General features: G+C 39.0%; 1 protein-coding gene across 4 annotated transcripts in view; it reads left to right on the forward strand.

Annotated features, from left to right (window-relative positions):
- FNIP2 (folliculin interacting protein 2) overlaps positions 1-21,526 on the forward strand; it is a 49,377-nt gene that overhangs the window by 17,568 nt on the left and 10,283 nt on the right. For 2 of the 4 annotated variants that reach the window (XM_084517552.1, XM_084517550.1), the window contains exons 2-14: positions 3,787-3,913; positions 7,011-7,142; positions 8,044-8,144; positions 8,227-8,298; positions 8,974-9,074; positions 9,210-9,299; positions 10,414-10,485; positions 11,101-11,230; positions 14,954-15,155; positions 15,724-15,812; positions 16,559-16,705; positions 16,828-16,997; positions 19,998-21,321. In XM_084517552.1, the coding sequence (XP_084373678.1) occupies positions 3,787-3,913; positions 7,011-7,142; positions 8,044-8,144; positions 8,227-8,298; positions 8,974-9,074; positions 9,210-9,299; positions 10,414-10,485; positions 11,101-11,230; positions 14,954-15,155; positions 15,724-15,812; positions 16,559-16,705; positions 16,828-16,997; positions 19,998-21,321 (2,757 nt within the window). The remainder of the gene's footprint in view (positions 1-3,786; positions 3,914-7,010; positions 7,143-8,043; positions 8,145-8,226; positions 8,299-8,973; positions 9,075-9,209; positions 9,300-10,413; positions 10,486-11,100; positions 11,231-14,953; positions 15,156-15,723; positions 15,813-16,558; positions 16,706-16,827; positions 16,998-19,997; positions 21,322-21,526) is intronic. The other 2 variants (XM_084517553.1, XM_084517551.1) reach the window with 1 other exon arrangement.

Genomic DNA, 21,526 nt, shown 5'->3' on the forward strand with positions numbered 1-21,526 from the left:
ATGGATGCATCACGAGAATTTTTGTGGCCTTGAAGTTAATGTTGGCTTATATTGTAGCTTTGGAGGGGAAGGGGAAAGAGTCTGTTTTTTCCTTCCCTATTTATTTTTCTGAAATGCTTAGAAATACGTCCTTTGGTCAGGCTTGGTGGTTGAAGTTGATTAATGAATTATTAAGTAATTGGTCAAGGTGAACATATATGTATACAAATTGCCTGCGAGCGTAGGAGCCTTCTTACCTTAGGAAAAGTAGGCTGAAATATCTCTGCCTATTTTGGATATTTGTGTCTTTTTAGACAATTGATGTGAAAGTGAAAGGGTTTTCTTAGCTTAACATTCCTTCTGTTTAGCTCTGTGGTGCAGAGGTGTGCTTTGTTTTCCATGAACAAATATTTTGCATAAAAAGAATCTTACCTCTCTTTATAAGAGATTGTGTGAAGAAACAAACAGAAGCGTGTCTTTCAGCATTGCTAAATAAGCAAGAAGCTAATTTAAAGATAAGTTATGGTCTTGAGGTTTTGGCTTTTATGTGCATGAAATCAGAGCTGACCAATGAGTCTGTGTGCCATCTGTGTTCTTCAACGCTGTTTCTAGGAAGCAGTTGAAACTGCTGTCCCTGTTTCAGGGGCTGTATGTTATACAAGCTGGCTTAAGGTATAAAGGCTGGAAGGACTGTAATCAGTCTGCTCATCAACTTTTGTGTAGGGGAGGGAATAATCCCGGTCATCTGACTAGTCTTGTGCCTGCTGCTAGCTTCAACATTGAGGTAATGAACCCATGTAGTTGTATCCCTGTATAGCTTGCCTGTGGGTATGCCTGATCTTATCAAATGATATTTTAGTAGGATGGAGGGTTTCTGTAATGTGTAAGACTGCTGCAAGGACTGCATCTGTGGTTTGTGCAATGCAAAGCCTGAAAGCAAAGACTTCAGTGAGATGCTGTCTGATATTTGGTTAGTGCTGCAAGAAGCATTATCTGAAGTTATTTCCCTAGATTGCCCTGTTAGTCCCATAAAGCTCTGATACGTTTTATGCTGGTTGCTGTTTGGTAGTAGGATGTGTTTAAAGTTATGAAAGATTGTAGAAATCCTTACAGAGATAAGTGGTTCGTGGCCTGTGCTCCTTGGAAAAGGCACTCAAGCAGGCTGGTGAACTGGCTCTGGTTTGGGATCTGTTATGGAAGAACTCTGCTCACTTCTTACTCAGAAGTGGGCACAGCACCAATGTGAATTTTGCTTTAGTGCAGAGCATTGGGGCTCACTGGTTCATAATGAAACACAAATTCAGGCAAGACAAGTATCAAGTGTGCTTTCAGCATTGGTGGTTGGGTACAGGGCTGTGCTGGCAAACTCTATGCCTTAAATGAATGAATCTTTTTCAGTTCAGACTTTCAGTCCTGTGGTCTGAACTGCTGACCCTATTGAGCCAGTCCTGGAGGTTTGTGTGGTGTGTTTTTTTTTTTGTTTTTGTTTTAAAAAAAAAGCTTAACTCTTTAAGGATGTAATGATGTTGCCTTTATTTGGAAGGGGATCTGCAGGCCGTTTTAATAAAGCAGCATGGTTACTTCAGCTATGACTGTGGTGCTGCCTGCTGCAAAAAGTGTGCAAGTAAATAATCACCTGTGTATCTGAAAAGGTAGAGCATATGGTGCAGAAAAGAATATCCAGCTCATGAGGTAGACCAGCATGAAGCCTATTGCTGGCTCTGGTTTCTTGCATTCTGTATAACTGGATTTTGTAATGGTGTTGCATAGGCAGTGGGTTGAGAAACTACTGCCAGCCTTGTAAAACAGACCGTGTTCTCACAGCTCTTTGTGGGTGCGAGGTGTGTAGGATCTCTGGGCAGTATCAGCAGTGGTATTGGGTCTGGTCTCATACAGGTTATGTTAATGCTGTGATTCTCTTTGAAAGGGAAAACTTGAAAAGAAGCATCTGGCACTCCCGGTGTTTTAGGGGCAGCATGCTACAAATGCATCAATGAGTTTCCTCACTGTTGATGGCAAAACAGCCTTCAGCAGTATTCCCTGATCCAGCTCTGGGTGCTGGGCCCTTACATGTTATGTACATAGAGTGTACTTGCATCAGAGCACTTCAAGTGGAGATAAGGATCAGGCTTACTCTTTCCAAAGGTATTTAGAGTAAAATCTTGCAGACAGGTACTTAAGCCTTGGAGAAAGATGCTTAATTAGCCTTGTATTTCTTCCTAGCTATGTAGAAAGGGGGATTGATCTCTGAAATTCAAGATGAAGTACAAAGAAGAAATTATGCCAGCTTGACTTGTACTGACTTTGCAAGTCTGAGTGTTGCCCATGGTTACCTTACTGACTAGCAGGAGCTGATGACACTTACCTCGTCATTTATTTATGGCTGTTGGAGCATGGAATAAAAGAAATAGCTTCAGAAATTCTCATCTTCCAGCTGTACAGCGTTTTTGTGCTCTCCCCTCAATTCTCCACCTTCCCTCTCTGCAAGGCATAGTTTAGGAAAATTCCTATGTGAAACATCCTTTTGGGTGGGAGATCAGTGTAGCCTTGACTGAAGTCTGTTATGCAATTTGTTAAACTAACAGCTATTAATAAGTTGTACTCTTACCCCTGGATATGGTCTATCCAGGTCAGGGATGAGGCAATATGACTGAGCACCAGGCTGCCACCAGAGCTGTGGGGCAGTGCTTTACACATTATTAGTTTCTGCCATTAATTCCAGCTTGTCAGCTACAGAGTATGAAAAACATCTTCTGTAGCTGAATTCCGAGGCTCAGCAAGCCTCCATGCTCCAACACATATGCCAGCTCCCTTGGGAATTAGGAAAGAATCTCTTGCTGCTGCAGCTGTGATCAGTCATGCTCTTCAGCTCCATGTGGTAGCTTGAGGAGACAAGTTGTCTGTCACGGCGTGTCTCTGGGGAGCTGGCAGGTTCTAGGTTCAGAGACTCATTTTACTTCAGCTACAGTCTCAACAATAGAATCACAGAGTCATCAGGGTTGGAAAAGACCTCCCAGATCATCTGGTCTAACCACGCCCCTGCCACCAGTATCACCCACTAAACCATGTCCCTAAGTGCTACGTCCAACCTTTCCTTGAACACCCCCAGGAACGGTGATTCCACCACCTCCCTGGGCAACCCATCCCAATGCCTGACTGCTCTTCCTGAGAAGAAATGTCTCCTCATTTCTGACCTATGTGTCTTGGTTTCATGTACTAAATGAGTTCCATCATTGTTGGAGGTCAAGTCTCAGTAATCTATGATAGCTCTTAAAGCCTTGAACATCCCCAAAAAGAGGAAAAATAGTACTTGGTCTTTTGGTTAAAATGGTTAAATATTGGAAAAATCATAGCTCATATTGACTGTAAAAAGATTCTAAACAATTCACTGTTTTGTTTAGAGAAGAGGATGAGGGGCTGTGTAATCCTCCCATATTATGAAAGACTGTTGCAGAGGATGGAAATCCATTGTTCTTTATTAGCACTAAGAGAAGGGCATGAAACGGTATGCCTAACTTTCAGTAAAGGTGATCGAGACTCTGTATAGAGAAGGGAGTACATGTAAGAGTAAAGCACCAGGTTGCTGGGACACTTTTTTTTGTTTCTCTTCTGGAGAACTTTGAAAAAAGGGTGGATGAAACTTGGTCTGGCTGTGCCTGCCTGTGTGTCTGTCCTTTTGAGTTCTGATTACAGCCCAATTCTTGTAAATGCTGAATAAAAGATGTATTTGCTGAATACCTTTTGCTTTGCCTAAATGAGCCTGCAAAGTGAGTACACTGTTTTTAATAACTTGTTTGTAATCTACAGCTGGTCCTCTTCGGAGTTTGACTTGAATGAAATCCGACTGATAGTTTACCAAGACTGTGAGAGAAGAGGCAGACAGGTCTTATTTGACTCCACAGCAGTCCGCAAAATTGATGAAGCTGTTATTCAGGTATGAAATGTGAACTGTGCATTTGTCCTATTCTGTTTGCCTTCCCAAAAGCAGGAATGGAATTTTTAAAATGACAATGTCAAATTCATAATCTTATTTGTGATCTTTCACTTGTTCTGAGTTCTGTGATAGCTGCACCAAGAGTGTTAGATGTCTGTTTAGACTTCTTGGAATCTGTTACTTGGTGTTTTTTAATACAAATGTGTTATTGGAACTTAACCAACTTAAGCCTGACTTACTTCCAAGCAAAGTAATTTGTACCCCTTTAAACTGAGCACCGCCTTAGCCTTTTAATGTTGGATGTGATTTTTTTTTTTGTTGTTAGCTGTTTGGGCAGTCCCATTGTTCTGGTGATGTCTAGCTTGTCTAAATGTGCTGGTCCTCCTTTAGTATTTGCATTAGTGAAGTTGTTGGCTTTCTGTAAATGAAAACAACTCTATTTTGTCTAACCACCTCATGTGTAAGACTAACACATGGCAGTGTGTGGCCACATAACTTCTGATGGTACAAATACAGGTAAGAGTAGCTACTGGGAAGATGCAAATTGTTCTGTTTTCTAGGCACACAAATTGTGGAATAATGTTATGGCAAACTTGGATGATTTAAGACAAGCAAAACAATATTATTTTTTTTTCTGCCTTACTAGCTCTGTTTCTTTTCTGCATTGAATTATATAAAGTTTGATTGTTCTGAAGTCTTTGTTACAACCTGCAGTTTTATTCTGGCAAACCAGTGTGATTGTAGAATCCCTAGCTATACTCAAATAGTTGTGACTGTTAAAATTACTTATGCAGGTGCTTTTAAAAACAAACAAAACACAGCACTTTCTAACTATTTCAGTCATACAACAAATATATAATTGTTCCACATCACTCAGACTGATGAGCATCTTCAGCTAATGACTGATTATGAGCTTATGAGGGTAAGTGGGTCAGACTGATCTGTTAATCCCTTCACCCACCACCCAATAAAACCTAGTGTCAACATTCTTATTTTGTGTCTTAAAGTTGGTTAAAAACACACAGCATGTGAGGACAAAATGTGTGGAAGAAACGTTTCTGGCTCCATTTAAATGTTCAAAATACCCCATTTGCTTTAATACTGTAAAGGTGAACTGCAAAATGACCTATCAAAAATGGTGCACACAGATTAAAATTTCCCTCATAGCATGTGATAAAAGATATTACCTGTTTTCCCAGCAGACACTAGTCTAGGTACCCTTGTAAAAAAGAAATGCCAGAGCACTTTGAATGATGAGTAGAGAGGACATTGACATTAAGTGAATGATATGCTACCAGTAAGTCTAGAACTGACTCAAATTTAAGGCAGGATTACTCTTAAGCTGTCCTATGTAAACTGAAGTCAAGGGTGTTTGTGTGTATACTGTACATTTATGCACTCTTCTAGAATGTAATAAATGTTTTATTCACATCAGATATTCAAAATACGTTGTCTTTGAAGCGTGCATTAAACTTACCTGGGGGAACTAGCATTCCATTTAACCGCATGCTTGTTTAATGTACTCTTTTTTTCAGTGCTTTTGATCTAATCTCCCATTCTTCCTGCAGGTGGTGTGTATCTGACTGTTTTTTATTTGGCATTTTTGTCAATAGCTTGTTAAGCAAGTGGCTACTAACACTTGGTCATTATAAACACCTAATGACAGTGACATAAGTAGTTACAAATAAATAGTAGGCCAAGAAAAAAACACAATACAAAATACAAAAGGAGTGCAGGAATGGGATAAAATATAGAAGAACAAGACTTTTATGCCAGGAGGTTTATTTTAAATCAACAGGGATGTTCTACCATTACTGTACTCTAAGCTTACAAAAAGTACAGATTGTCTGTTCCACTTTTTTTTTGCTCACTCTTCCCTCTTCCTGTTTCTGCATCTCTCCTTTTGCTTATTTCATCTCCTTATTATGATTTGAGTATTCTAAAGCTTACTGCAGTTATTGCAGTGTAGTACTCAGTTTTTATCTGAAAAAAATCAGTTTTGTGGAATATTGGATTCTATTTTAATTTCCTGTTACAGTTCCTTTCCCAAAATACAGGACATAAATTTGGCTGTGTTGCACTAGCCTCTTGGTTATTATAAATTCTTTTTGTCTGCTGCTTTCTTTTCTGTAAAGTGTTATCCATGGTTACCTTGGTCACATTAAAATCTATTTAACTTGAACTCTGCTTGTGCGTGTTTCCGGTGAGTTACAAGCTCGTACAAAAAGATCTGTTAAAATGTATTTCGTTCTGATATGCACTGAAGGAATGGAGGCTTCCATTAATGCACATTAAGTACATGTTCAGTAAGGGATTTCAAATTTCTTAAATGTGTAAGGTTAAATAGTGTGTGGTGGTCTTAAGGCTATATAAGCAGTCTTCACTGAAGGTTAGTTTTGTTAAATGAGTTAAATGCAGCATTTCTAATGAAAGATGTATAAATAGTATTAATGTAATATTTTCCAAGGCTTCCCTTCCGTCTCTGGTCAGTTCTACAATGTTATTAAACATAGTGACTTGAGAGTAAACTTTCCTTATATCCAGATGACTTTTAATTAGCTTGTCTTTTGCAACTCCTACTCGGGTTTAACTAATGGATTTTATAACCCGCTAGCTCTACCAAATGATGCATTATTTATTCCTTGATTTTGTTGGCTGTTCTTCTAGTTAAGGATCTGATAATCAGTTAGGAAGCAAAAATATGTGGCTTGACTAATTGTGCAAATGGTTACAGAAATTGATTTGTAAGCAGCCTATAGACAAGATTTGTTTACATAAACTTTGGCAAATGTTACTCACCATGTGTTTGTAACAATTGGGGATCATCTTCCAGTAGAACTTTACCTGACTAATTACTCTGTGATATTGTTGAAACTTGTCTGAGGATCTAAATGTGAGTAATTCTGTATTTATTTTGTCATACTAGCCTTTTTTCTTATAGAATCAATACATGTGTTTTGAACCAAATAAGTGTTTGATTCTGTCGCTGAACTATATTTTAAGAAAAATCTTGTCATGCTGTTTTTATGGATGAGAATCTTATTTTCGTAATTATTTTATTTTTTTATATTGTTCTTATTGCTTTGTTTTGATACAGAAAATGGCAGAGGATGCTGCTGTAAAGGCTTCTGTCAAGAACTGCCAAGCAGGCAATGGGAACAATATTTCTTCCCATAGCCCCTCGATAAGCTGTTTGCAAAATATCAAAGAGCAAATACCGAAGTACCAGGTAATGTTACTTTATTACTTCTATATATCTGTCTTACTGAAGAAGTCTTAACTTACATGTGCTGCATCCCTAGTTACAATTCTAGTATTTTCAAGTTAGGGTAGATAACTCAAGATTCTGATTATATTTAAGGTGTTGTAGAGTAAGTATACATGGGCACATCTTAAGCTTTTATTCTATGTTAACCTCTTTGAAAGCATTAGAAAATAATAGCATTAACAACTCTGAAAGTCAAAAGCACTAAACAGTTCCCTCTTCTAGTTATAAACATGACTGTCAATCATATCAGTTCAGTTCTGAAGAAGCTATTGGACATGGTAGGTGAGAGGGACTAATGTCTCATTGTAACGTGAAACTTCTAAGAACAATTTTAGGATACTCTGGCTGTCTGTGAAAGCATGACCGTTTTATCTAGAAAAAATACAATTTGAAGTATCTATAGAACAAGGTAGAAGAAAAATTGTATACAAGTAGAAGGTAAATCAGTTCCTTCAGAATTGATAACCTCAATATTTGTTGTTCATGGTTAGTCTTTTGAAACATAAGAAGAAATTGGCTTGATCATTCTTAGAAATGCAGTCTTCACAAATTATTTTCCAATAAAAGATGCTTCTGAGAAGTTTTCTGTAGGGGCAGAAAAGGAGAACTTAGAAATTTGACTTGTGAAGATAGTTTAATGCTTGTAGCAGTGTTTCCTCTAGTGAGCAAAACCAACTACATCTTCCAGCTGTCCTTGCTTGTACTTGCATTTAGTGTGTCAGAACCACACAGGATCATATTTGGCATGAAAAAGCAGAATGTATTCTCCATTCAAAATGCAGCACTATGTCACTATTTTCAATTGAAATAGTATGTCAAGTCATTACTGACTTTTGCTTTTCCTTTCTTCTTGTCTGTGTAGTACACTAGACCAGCCTCTGATGTCAACATGCTGGGAGAAATGATGTTTGGCTCGGTGGCAATGAGTTACAAAGGTTCCACCTTGAAAATCCACTACATACGGTGAGTGTCCTTTTCTGTGATGTGCTCTCTTGTCAGGCGCTTGGAACTGATGACTCACTGAAATGACTGTTTATCCTTTCAGCTCTCCCCCTCAACTGATGATAAGTAAAGTCTTCTCAGCCAGGGTAGGAAGCTTCAGTGGAAGCAACAATAAGTAAGAACGTCTCTCTTCTTCCCCTCCATACCCTCCCACCCTCGTTCTCCAATACAGTTGTCTTTCATTTTTTTTCCTTTTGTAGGCCTTCTGTCACTGCTTTAAAATTTGACTTAGCTGAAGTGGAAAGGTCTAGTCGAAAATTGGAAATGAAGGCTGAAATGAGGGCTTGTGGTTAAGTGTGAACTTGATAAGTCTCAGCCAGGACGTAGAAGAAGAAAGATCAGTTGATCACTTGAGTTTCTGCTTCTTAATTTGTCAAAGGCATGCCATAAACTTCAGAGGTTAGGTACTTTGGACATTCAAAACATCTATCCTTTCCAGCTGTCATAAGAGTGCAGCAATATGTTGTAAGAAGCACTATGTTTCCTTCAGCAATAGCAAAAGTTACTGTTTCTCATCTTTCTCTTTTCCTTTATCTCAAAAATGGGCAAGTTTGAAAAAACTGAATCCCATGTGTGATACACAGAAGCTTACAACAACTCAAAGAGGGAGTTTATATAGGGAAAAGAAGGGACTCTTTTCCTTTTAGTTTCAGAAAACCTACTGATCCTTTGAATGTAATTCTAAAGTTAATCTTCAGTTTTCACTTCATCATAAAATGACTCTAATCTTCAAGCTAATACTAATGATTATTGATCAAGTTAGAAACACTGCCTTTTTCTCTTTTCTTAGCTTACAAGATAGCTTTGAATATATCAACCAAGATTCCAGCTTGGGAAAGCTGAGCTCTAATCAGAATGGTTTGGGAACCTGTCGCAGTGGAAGTAATTTAGGTAAATATTTGCAGGTTCTATGTCTTTCTGACAGTGTGACACCATCTGTTCCTCTAGTTTGTTTTTTTTTTCCTGTGCATCACCTTTTCCTTTTTTTTTGCATTGCATTTTCTCTAGATTGCTTTTGTTTCCTAGGTGTGTTACAGCTGTGTAGCAGCAAACTGCTGCAGGGTGTGTCTGAAGGAGGTCCCCTCCGGCTCATCCGCAGTGCTTCTTTCTTTGCAGGTTTGTGTGGAATGCCAACCGCAGTGTGACCCATCCATATGCACACAAATCCAGCTCCTCTGAATTATTACAAGAGAAACATAATTACTCTCTAGAAATAGAAAGGGCTGAGAGAGTGACAACAGACAAATGTGGCTTTATACTTAAAATCTTTCTTCCAAACAACTGGCTGAATTAATTGGTTTTTGTTGATTTTCTGTTTCTAATTCCAGTGCTTAATTTTAAAGACATTTTTATGCAGTGTGTTTAATAATAAATGAGCCCTTATATTTCTTAGGGAAGTTATGTTTCTTGCCTTGCTGATTTCTTGCTAGTGTGGAGGTGTACTGCTGATAATACAGCTTTTTCTTTTATATCGTACTAATTTTCTAAAAATAAAAAACCTGTCAAAACTACTTCTTGAGCTAAGTCTGAGGGGCTTTAATTTTTTTTCAACAATATCAATTCCTTTAATTTTTAAAAACTCAGCACTGCTTTACATAGTCTCCTTTTACAGCCATACTGATGGCCCATGCAGGTGGGTAGATATTAGGCTTAATTATTTCATTAATTAAAAACTTGAATACCAATGCAGTTTCTTCACAGCCTTTGCAAATTTTGCATGCTCTACAATTTCAGTGACTGCACTACTAACACTTCAGTGTTGTACATCATAAGCTGAACGTTTCTTACCATGAAGCTGTGTAGATAATAAATCTCTGCTTGGGGAGTAAATCAGAAGCTTGAAGGACATGTTTGACTTCTGTTGTAACATTTGACTTGTATAAATTAAAAATCTTGCAAACAAAAGTTGAGTGACAGATGGTAGTACCACCAGTTCTTGCAATCAAAAATCAGATGCACTTTGTAATGTAGACTGTATTCACATTCTTAAGCTTCTTAGAGACACCTTAGATTGGGCCAAGTAACTAACTTCCTCTAGTAACGTGACATTCAGTATAGACCTAGTGTTTGCTACTACCTCTGCTCATGCAACACTGCTTATTTGGAGTAATGGTACAGGATGTAACTTTGGTGTTTTATGACCTTTAATCTCAAGCATTTCTTTAAAATGCTGACAAATAGTATAGTGAGTTAAGTAATATTTTCTATTGATCTGTTCTGTTTGTTTTAGCACACAGTACACCTGTTGATATGCCCAGCAGAGGACAAAATGAGGACAGAGACAGTGGCATTGCTCGGTCAGGTATCTGCTGTTTCTCTTGTTTGCCTACTTTTGTAATTGTTACAGTTCTTTGGCTCAGCAGATCACGTGGAATTTAGGCACCTTTATGACCAAAATCCAAATTTCTTTGACATCTGCTAAGCAGTTTTCTTTCTGCTATTGCCAAAGACTTTATGCAAGAATATTAATAGTGATGCTCTTTGCTTACAGCTATTGTTTTGTTTTTTTACCAATCTATAAGATGGAGGAAGAACTGGTTGGTTCTCTAACTATAGCAAGGGAAGAGAAGAGGTGTTTGCACTGAGTAGAAAAAAGGTCAAGAGACCGAGAGGTATATCTAGTGTAATGAGAGAGCAAACACATCTTATGGCAGAATGCTTTTGATAAGAATAAGATTACTTTTAGTATGTTGTAAGAGGAAAGATCCCTGTCTTTATAAGAAAATAGTACTCTATGGCAAGAAGAATTTTTTAAAATAATTGTGCCTCCAGTTGTAAGCAAGTTACATGAAAACTGCTCTAATTCTTTTACAAAGAGCAGCAAGCAAGAACAATGTTTATGTGAACTTGTTCCCTGTCAGTGTGAAGAAAAGCATTTGACTGGCACTCAGTATGTATTTTCTTCCTTTTTTGATAGCATCTCTCAGCAGTCTTCTGGTCACTCCTTTTCCATCTCCAAGCTCTTCATCATCATCTTCTAGCAGCTATCAACGTCGCTGGCTCCGAAGTCAGACAACTAGTTTAGAGAACGGAATAATTCCAAGGTGGTGAGTGAAACACCTTTCTGGTTACAACAGCTGTTTGGCAATAATTTAAGCAGAGTTTAAGCCTCTTTTATTTAAAAGCATGAATTCTGTCATAAATACTGTCAGTTCATTCTGATTTCTGTGCGCGTTAGGTAAGATTGCCAGTATGAGGGAAGATCGAGTTTTGGCTGAGTGTGAGCTACAAGGCCTGATTTGACATACTTACTGAATGTAGAGTCTGTCTAAAGACCCCATCCTGAAAAGCAAATTAAACTTTCCTCTATTTCTGAAGGAGCAGAGCAGCCTGTTGAGATGAAAGACGGTAACAGCACCACTGCCATAATAACAGTATACCACGATGAAGTCTTGACTAGTGAGCAATTACTGAAATTGTAGAGTAATAGCCCATGACAACTCTCTTGGCTAGCACTGGGTGTTCCTGATGTGACTTCTGCCAAAACAGGAAGAAAAAAAGAGCTGTGATCAAAAAGCTTGGCTTCTGTTTTGGAATTTTATTAGCTTTTGTAGCTCAATAGCATAACAAAGCATGGAATGCAGCAGACCTTTTGTAGCTAATAAGCAAATTTTTCTGTTGTCAGCTGCAAAATAGTGAATGGGTCTTGATTGTCTGCTCATATATACTCATCCACCTGCACCAAGAAACCATATGGAATTAGTGGAGGACTACAAGAAACTTGTACTGTGTGGCCTGTGTTACTCTTCACTGTCTTCGGTTAGGAGAACCTTAGAAACTGCCAGTTGAAATATGTGGTCTACTTTAAAAAAAATAAAATACCGCACTATTTTTGATAAGCCCAATTTCAAATGTTATAATTCTGGCTCAACATCTTTCCCTAGTGTCAACAATTGAACATTTTCCCTGGGTATTTTTGCAGAATCATTAACATGAATCATGCAGTTGCACTTATGTAGTGGTCATGATTTCTAAATCATTCTGACAGTTGAAAATGAGTTAGTAAACTTTTTGCTTTCAGTAAATGGAAATAGTCTAGTTTCCTAAAGAAATAAGACAGTGTGTGAAAATGCTAAAACACTGAGAAGGAAATAATGTAATTTCAGGCAAATTAAAGTAGCAGCTGCATTTTGACAGTTAAAAGTTCTTTGAAGTGTTATGAACGTAACAAATTGTTTAAAGGAAAGTAGCTGTACTGGGCTTCTAATTCACTGCGGGGAATAGCTTGTCTCTTTTCCTCATGGGAGAATCCATGCTGAGGAAAGATCTTGGAAACAGGGCATTATTAGTTCTGCTGTTTAGAACTCCTTTTGGTTTGGGGTTCTTTCTGAGCCAAATGGCCCCTTCAGATGCTTGTTTTCTGATGCTTGCTGGAGAAGCAGTAGGTTTCTGGTTGAATTACTTCAATGACAGCAGAGCTTGCACTCTGTTTGTACAGCCAAGACTCCACCGTTTTCATGACTAATGTTTTAGGCCAGTAGCTCAGAGAAAATGAGATGTATAGCTGGAACTTCATGTGGTCAGTTGGCAGCCAAGCTAGATTAGCAGCTTTGTTGAAAAGGCTTTTCTTGCAGACCGCTGTTTTTCAAATTCTGTTCCTGAGAAGCAGTACAAAAACTTGTCATGTTTCTTAGATGCTGACTGACCCATCCTTTCCAAACTTCCTTGGGAATTTGTCTCTGCATGCAAGTTCCTGAAGTTCAAATGAGGTTGTGTTTTTGTCTTGAACTCTGTTTTCCCACAAACTGTTTTTGCTGGGGTTTTATTGTTTATTTTTTCCTGTATTTCTGGACTTGTACCTCTATGATGAGAAACTTGTGTGCATAGTTTTGTTAAACCAATTAAACTGTAAAGCGCTTATTTTTAGACTAAACTTAGAATGAAAGTTAAGGATTTGGACTTTCCTCTTGGTAATTGCTTCATAGGGGCTTACAAATGCCACAGGTTTCATTTCAAGATAATTCTGATACAAGAAGCTTTCAGGAATTTAATTACCACTGACTGATATTGCAGACTTAATTCATGAGAAAAGTCCAGAAGCAAGCTGTTCCTCTGAGCTGCTGCTCTGGATGTGTCCCTTTTGTGTTCCTACAGCTTTTTCTTGTCTGTGCTTACCACTCGCTCCTTATAGTTCCTCAATGTGGACTGAAAGCCATTTTTCCTTTTGAAAGGAATACTTTAATTGAAAAATGTCTTGAAGTAGTGTATACACTATTCAGTTAATTCAGAAACTTTAAGCAATAAAAATAATCTTTGCAAATTCAGTAACATCAATGTCTGTCACTGCAGTGCAAGTATTTATGGAAGAATAGAGAGGGGCTGGGAGTTGCCACCCTTCTGTACAATGACAGAAAACCTTGTGCTGGCAGATATCTGTAGCATCTAATTCAGTTGCCCACTCAAAGGACTAAAATGGAATTTAGATCAGGTTGGTCTGGAGCACATATAGTTCAGTTTTGAAAATCTCCAAGGAAGGGTCTCAAGAACCTCTCTGGGCAACCAATTTATGCTTTATTTTTTCTGTGAAGTTCTTTCACATAAAACCAGAAACTCCCCTGCTGCATCTTGTTTACAGCTAAAGGTTGAGTGAACCTGTTAACCTTGAAGACTCCACTTCCATTTTCTGGATAACTACCCACTGGTTATTAAAAGAACAATCCAGGTGTCCCTTCAGGCTGAACACACCTAGCACTTTCAGACTTTCCTTTTGTCATGTGATCTGGGTTCCTTACCTTTTTGGTAGTTTGCTGGCCTTGCTCCAGAACTGGATACACTTCTTCTGAAGTGGCCTGATAAGCTCCTAGTAGAGGGGAATGATCACTTATCTAATGAGGTGTTGACTAGGAAGACTTCTGCCTAGTCACCTCAGCAGGTACTTAGTCTTCACCAGTGCCTGTGCACACTACTGACTCATGTTCATCTTGGTCATGTTGTTGGATGGCCAAGGCCTTTTCTGTAGGATGACACCTGAACAGTCAGCACCGAAGCCATACAGTTGCATGGTCATTATTGTTGGATTTCAGGAGGTGTCTGTTGGCCTGTTACTAATTAAGGTCCTTCTGAGTTTTCAGAAGGATACCCTACATGGTCCAGGCAGTGTTGCTGCAGGTGTGTTCTGATCCACAGGCCAAGTTGATGAAGATACGAAGCAGTCTTGATCAGCATCAATTGATGTTTAACACTGAAAGCTGGCAACACTAATAGAAGATATGTGGCAGAACTCTCCAGTGAATAAACAGAGCTTGGGAAAATAGTAATGATTACAAAATAGCCACTATTTTATTTTATTTTTTTAGCAGAAAACAAAGCACTTTAAATGGAAATGTATCCAACTGGTATATTTGTAGACATTGTTTTTAGTGATTAATAAGTGGTGACACTTTGTCTTTAGTTCATTTTATTTTGTAAATTTCCTTTAACCTTTTCTTGTTAATGACTGTCTGTTGGTTTTTCTGTTCCCTGTTCTTAATCTCTCTTAAAGATAAATCCATAAGGAGGGTATCTGTAGTATTCTGTTTCAGAGGAAAGTGTTCACCCCAGTAATTGCTAGCCTCTTTGAGGGTTGCCTTACTTTTGATCTGTTGGAGCAAATGTAAGTTTTATCTATCAATATGCTGGGTATCCTCTGTTCATGGCACGTGACAGAAAAGTATTATGTAGGCAGTAGAAGGAAAATTATTCTTAGGTTTCCTTTTTCTATATAAAGAGATGAATAGAAGACTAGTCGCTGTTCTGTGCATAGCTAACTGTCCTAACAATCTGTCTTGTAGGTCCACTGAAGAAATGTTTAGTATGGCTGATGAAAGCTGTAGCTCCAATCCTGCAATGGTCCGGAGGAAAAAAATTGCAATCAGCATAATCTTCTCTCTGCCTGAAAAAGAAGAAGCACAGAGAAACTTCCAGGATTTCTTTTTTTCTCACTTTCCTCTCTTTGAATCCCACATGAACAAGCTGAAGTATGCAATAGAAAAGGTACAGAACACCAGTTTGGTTTGATGTGGAAATATAAGTGTCAAACAGACTGAAGTATTGTAGAATCATAGATGAAGAGTGGGAGAAGGTGTGTGATTTGAAGCTTCCCTCCCTCCTTACCACACAAAGTCTTGAGCCTAAGCCCCATGTTGGAACTCAGCATGTGCTGAAAAGAAGCTGTAGTTTTTTTCTAGTCAGAAGGGAAATAGAGATTTATGCTGTGTGGCTTTTCTTTTTCTTGTCCTCCGATTTCACTGTGAGTTTGTCCTGACTCCCTAGAGACTGTGGAAAGGATGGTATTCTCTTTTTTGTGCTGCCACTAAAGGAGTGATAACAAAAGTTTGTTGTCTTCCCCTTACTCTCTCAAATGTTATCCTGTCTCTCCATGTTTAGTTTTAGGAGTTGGTCCCTCATCATGATGTGGAGGGAGGTTGGCAGCTACTGCTGTCCTGAGCAGTTGCATAACACTTGGGCTAGATCTTAATTATTTTGACATGTTAATGAAGCTTAAAAAGATGAAGAATGCGAGTCCTTTAAGAAGTTGTTTTGTCTTTAACTCTTAATTAAGGCCATGATCTCATGTAGAAAAATAGCAGAATCCAGCCAAAGAGTGCAGGTTTATATCAGCCGAGTCATGGATGCCCTGGGAGAATTCAGGTGAGTTGATGGAATTCTGAATTACAAGGAGAGTTGTTCTAATGAACCTCTAAAGATATTTGTCAATTTCAATTATAAGCAACTGAATGCAGGGTTTTGTAATTTAGCTAGTTTTAAAGTTAGTGTGAATGAGTTTTCTGTGCTGGGTATTGGGTACATGTTTTCTGAGAGCTTAAGTAAAAGTAGCTCAGCCATTTTCAGACTGAAAATAAAACAAGTACTTTGTTTTGCTCCTTTGTGCTTTGGAATGTCAGTCTTTAAGACCTCATCAAGAGTTGGATTCTGCTGATGTTTGTGCAGGCACATGGATTGTTATATTCAGGCAGTTGAGTTGTCTACTGTTAAGTGTAGATGCTGGACAGTGAAACTGACAGGAAAGTTATTGTCAAAGGCCCTCTTTTTTGGTACCTAAAAGAGGGAAGGTTGACAGCAGTTCAAGAAAAGGGTTACCTCCCCCACCAAATAATTGGCACTTCTCTGAATAAAACTGCGTAGAGAAATGCAAGAAAGGGAAGGATATGCAATTGAAGGCATTATGTTGCTGGTACACTGAATTAAATAGGCTATTTTTGTGGGACACTAGTTGGAAAACTTTTCTAGACATGCCAGTTTGCTTAGTCTCCTAGCTCCTACTTAAGTAAATTCATATATAAAAATCAATAGACAATAGAGAATAGGTTGCCTGTATTTGCAAATTTGAAATGTATGTATTAACATGCCAATTTTTGGGAATCTTCTTTGAGCAGAATTACCATCTGGAACCTATATTCTGTTCCAAGGATTGCAGAGCCTGTGTGGCTTAATATGATGTCCAACACCTTGGAAAAGAACCAGCTATGCCAACGTTTTCTTAAAGAATTTACCTTTCTGATAGAACAGATCAACAAAAACCAGTAAGCTTTTATTTTCCCCTCTACCCAACTTATTCCCCCCAAAAAAAAGTTTCTTAAAGGTTTGTGTGCTTCCCAGAGCATGTGGGCATGTTCTGACACTTGTGCAATATTCTTTTTCCTAGGTTCTTTGCTGCTTTGTTAACTGCGGTGCTGACGTATCATCTGGCTTGGGTGCCAACAGTAATGCCAGTTGACCATCCTCCCATAAAGGCCTTCTCTGAGAAGCGCACATCACAGTTTGTGAACATGCTGGCAAAATCCCATCCATATAACCCTCTCTGGGCACAGCTTGGTCAGTAGGAAATTGAAAGCTTTCACTGCATTCACTTCTTACCTAAGCTACTTGGAAGTATGCATTCCTTTGTACATAGTTAGAATTGGATGTGGTTTCTCTTGGTAGATCTGGACTAGGACAGCTGAGATAGTGATAACTCTTCTGCCACTGGCTTGAGGTACTTGACTGGTGGCGGAAGTCTGGGTGACATTCGATTTGTCTTGGTATAAGCTGAGCAGAGTTGCCAACAGACGTCTTGAATTAAGCTAAAGAGTATTTGGAGGCCTGTTAGTGTAGCCTAGGTGCTCAGTTCTTCACTGGTTCCTTGTCCTCCAATTACACTGCCTGGTTAAGTGGTTTTCTATAGAAATCTTAAGAGGGTGCAAACACTGTGAATGATCTGAGCAGTTTGGGAAGAATGAGGGGAAACATCCTGGATGGAGAGAATGTAGTTGAGACTGCCCAGACTGCCTTCATTTACCTCTTCATGGAGTTACCGTGGACACAAAGCAGAATAAAAGTATGGCAAGTAGCAGAGCCTCCATTCATTCAGAGTTATGTGAGTGGGCTTGGGACAAGATTTTCTCTTTATTCCAAGCTCCTCAGGTTGTTCTCTAACAAAAATCATGTAGCTTTTGTTATCTTGGTACAGGGAATTAAATAATGCTATCAAATGAGTGGGTGAGAGTTCAGAACAATGCTGCCAGTGGTAGAATCCTTCAAAATCTTTGTCTTGGCAGCAGGTGTGAGTTTGGTACCAAACCAGCCTTAACTTTCAGTGATATAATATATTGACATACATGCACACTAAAACAGTAATGTGACTTCTACACTGTGATGCTGGTCATGTTTCTTGCTTATTGTCTAGCTTAGCTCTCCACAGTCTTTAAGAAATCAAGAATTCTTATCTTGGCTGTGTAGTTGTAATAGAAGTTTCCTGTTTTAGCATGTCTTTAAAGACTTATGCATGGGAGAAATGGGTTAGACATCCAGGGAGAGAAAAACAGAAACTTGCTTAGGGTGTTAAGGATAGAGCCAGGCCAGGGTTTTTAAAAAAAAAAAAAAAAAGAGCTGGAGTGGAAGGTGTAAGATAAGCAGTAGGTGTTGTGGTACCTCCCAGGAGCTGCCACTGGTTACTGGTCAAGAAATCATATCCTCTTTTTGCCTTCCCAGGCTGTGCATTGTTATCAGCACTGGCCCAGCTGATTTCTGAGTGGCTGAACTCAAAATGCTTACTGGTTTTGTTTGGTAGTTTCAAAGCCCAAAACCTTGTATCAGGTGGTTGCAGCAACTGATGTGCAAAGTAAGATGTTGCCCTCTGCTGGTCCCCTTCTTCAGAAAGAATAAATAAAGTGTCTGGGTGCTTTAAAATAGAAGTGACTTCCTATGAAGTGTTGTGCTGTATGTGGCTTTCCCCCTCCAGAATGATGTCCTCACTAGATACTACATATCAGTTACAATTACATAGATGCATTTGTAGGTAATGCTGTAAGGAAGACATACTCTTTTAAACATGAGCTTCAATCTAACATGCTTAGCAATAGCATGTTTTGAGGACCACAGTTGTGACATTTTTACTGTTGCATCAGTAATGTTGTATTTAACCATGCAAATGAATGCTAAGCCTGAATCTGATTTCTTTAGCAACTGTGCTCAACTTGAAAGAAAAGCTATCTTCCCATTTCCTTTCCAAACTGCTAGTCCTTGTGGCCCATCAGGCACTGAGGTTAATGGAATTCTACCTGAGCAATCTTGAGCTTACTTGGTTACTGAGGAACGAGTGTGCTGGCCTGTTAAGCCATCAGACAGGTTGCAAGGGTGCCCCTAACTGGGGGAAGAGAGCATAATGATGCCACCACACAGCAGCCCTCAGTAAGGACAAAACCTAGAAAAATGTGTTAGATTAGCAGACATCTTATAATGTCTCAAACCAGAGAAATCCACTTTCAATGCGAGTGCTTATATTGGCTAAAGGAAATTGAGCTTGTGGTGGCTGCTTCCCATCTGCTGGTGATGTCAGCCAGGGTTTGGTTGGGCAAAGACATTTGGAGGGTATACTCTAATGGGTATTGAGTGAAGACAGCTGGGTTAACTTGGTAATAGCCAGTTTTTGAGTTAACCCATCCTTGTCTCTAACAGTGTGTGTGAACTTTTCTGTACCAGCCACCTGTCTGCTTATTTCTCCCAGAATGTTGGGTGGAAACCCTCCAGCTGATAGTGTGATATGCTGCTGGAAAATAGATGGCTCTTCTCAACAAAGTAGCGGTTCTTCAGGATAAATGAGATGACAAATAAGTAGTTCTAGGGAGACTTAGATTAGGCCCTAGTACCTACTTCTCATATTGCGATTGTGTTTTAATAATGAATGTTTTCTAGTCCTCCCCTACTCTCTCCTCCTCCCTACAAAAGTAAAAAGTTAGTGGTGTTGACTCCCAGTGCACAGAAGTGCACATGCCTTGCACAGTAAAGTAGTTCTATTTTCAGAAACACACTTATTATGCTGATACTGCACCTTTTTTGCTGTTTTGAATATCTGAATCTTAAAAAATGCAATTTAGACTTGATCTGTATGAGAATTGGTGTTTAACAGAAAGGAGAAGAAAAAGTGAATGCAATTTAAGAGAATATTTTGGGGGGGGGAACTAGTACAAAATTAGAAAACAGTATCATGGGCTTCAGAGCTTTGGATATATACTCTTCAGCAACTGTTGTGTCAAATTCCAAGTGATAATATCTTGTAAATGTTATTAAAAACCTGTAATCGATTTGAACTACAAGAAACTGAGTAGTAACAGTCAAACCTTCACAAGGACACCAAAACCTTTTTGGATGTGGGTCAGATATAAGAAATGTCAGGAGACTTCTTCTGTTCTTCTGGTATTTTAAACTTCTATGAATTAACCATGAAAAATGAACTGTCTGCCTGCAGTGAATGCTGTTTTAAAATGTGTTGAATATAAGTGGTATAGCTTATTACAGCCATGTATAAGCATGTGAAATTCTTGTTTTCCTGTCTAGGTGATCTCTATGGTGCCATAGGTTCTCCGGTTAGATTGACTCGAACTGTTATTGTTGGAAAACGTAAAGAGTTGGTGCAGCGGTTGCTCTATGTCCTAACTTACTTCATTAGATGCTCTGAGCTACAAGAAAATCAGCTGACTTGGAGTGAAGTGCTTGGAGAAGGAGAACAAGTGCTAAATGGAAGCAAGATCACAACTGCACTAGAAAAGGGAGAGGTAGAGGAGTCTGATTATGTGGTGGTCACTGTCAAAAATGAACCTGCTCTTGTGCCTCCAATCCTACCTCCTAAGAGTGATGGAAGTAAGAACAACAGTATTGCAGGGTGGGTACATAATCCAGAAGGCACTTGCACTACGACAGATTCTTCAAAAGAAAAGAAAGAAGCAATAGGAAAAGTCAGTCAGAACTCTGACACAGCTGTTGACTGTCTAACTAGCACTTTGCATAACGGAGCAGCTGATGGTAGGAAAAGAACTGTCACTGACACAGGGACTGGGTCCTACCACTTTGAAGAGCAATCAAAGTTGGAGAATTTAATGGATGTAAGGAAGAACAAGAACCAGAATGAAAGGAAAGTGGAAAAGCAATTGTCTAGTAGGTCATCTGCTTTACCTTGTCCTGAAAGGTCTGGCCACAGGAGTTCCCAGTTGGAAAAGGTCACCTTTCAGATTGGAAGTTCTGCGTCACCAGAGTCAGACTTAGAAACTCAAAGGAGAGAAATGGAAGAGAATCTGAGGGCATTCAGAAAAAATCCAGAGGTGGTAATACATTGTGCCTCAAGTTCAGCAGATCTGACTGTGGATGTTTCCCAGAATCAAAAAGAAAGTTGCGAAGCTGCCTTTTTGCCCTTCAGTAAACACAGTATTTGTTATGCACAGATTCCACCTTGTGAGGGGAAGGAGAGTATGCTTAATAACCAACATATGGAAACTAAAGGAACTGAAATGAACTTAGGGAACACAGTATCTGGTGAACTACTTTTGTCCACTGATAACGTAGAAACTGTAACATTGCCAAGCTTGAAAGAAACTAGAACTTTATGCTCTGACAATCCGGAGAGCTATTCACCGGACTGTGTGGAAGGTGGTTCTGCTGTTAGAAAGGAGTCCCCTAAAGTAGGTGCTAAAGATGTCCCCTATGGGGATGCTGGAAGGAAAACCCCCTTCAGAGTTGAAGGGGACATTCCAAGGAATGAGAGTTCAGACAGTGCTCTTGGAGCCAGTGATGAAGAAGGTGATTGTTGTATTCCTGACGAAGTTCACCATGATAATGTCAGCAAGAGACTTGAAGAGTTTGCGGAAGTGGAGCTTCCTTTACCAAGGTAAAGGAGTTTAATTTAGAACTAAACAGAGTCAAAACTTGTGCAGTATTAGAGGTGTTCAGAATTTCAAGTCTGAAATCCACTGGGATCTTGATTGACTTCCTTGCAAACAAATCGATACCAGCCACTGGTAGTGTGTTTAGGGTTCTTGTTAACAGACTGGGGAAAAAAAATACTGAAAAGGTACTGAAGTTTGGTGACAAAG

Source organism: Aythya ferina (genome assembly GCF_964211825.1).
Source record: "Aythya ferina genome assembly, chromosome: 4".
NCBI classification, from domain to species: domain Eukaryota; kingdom Metazoa; phylum Chordata; class Aves; order Anseriformes; family Anatidae; genus Aythya; species Aythya ferina.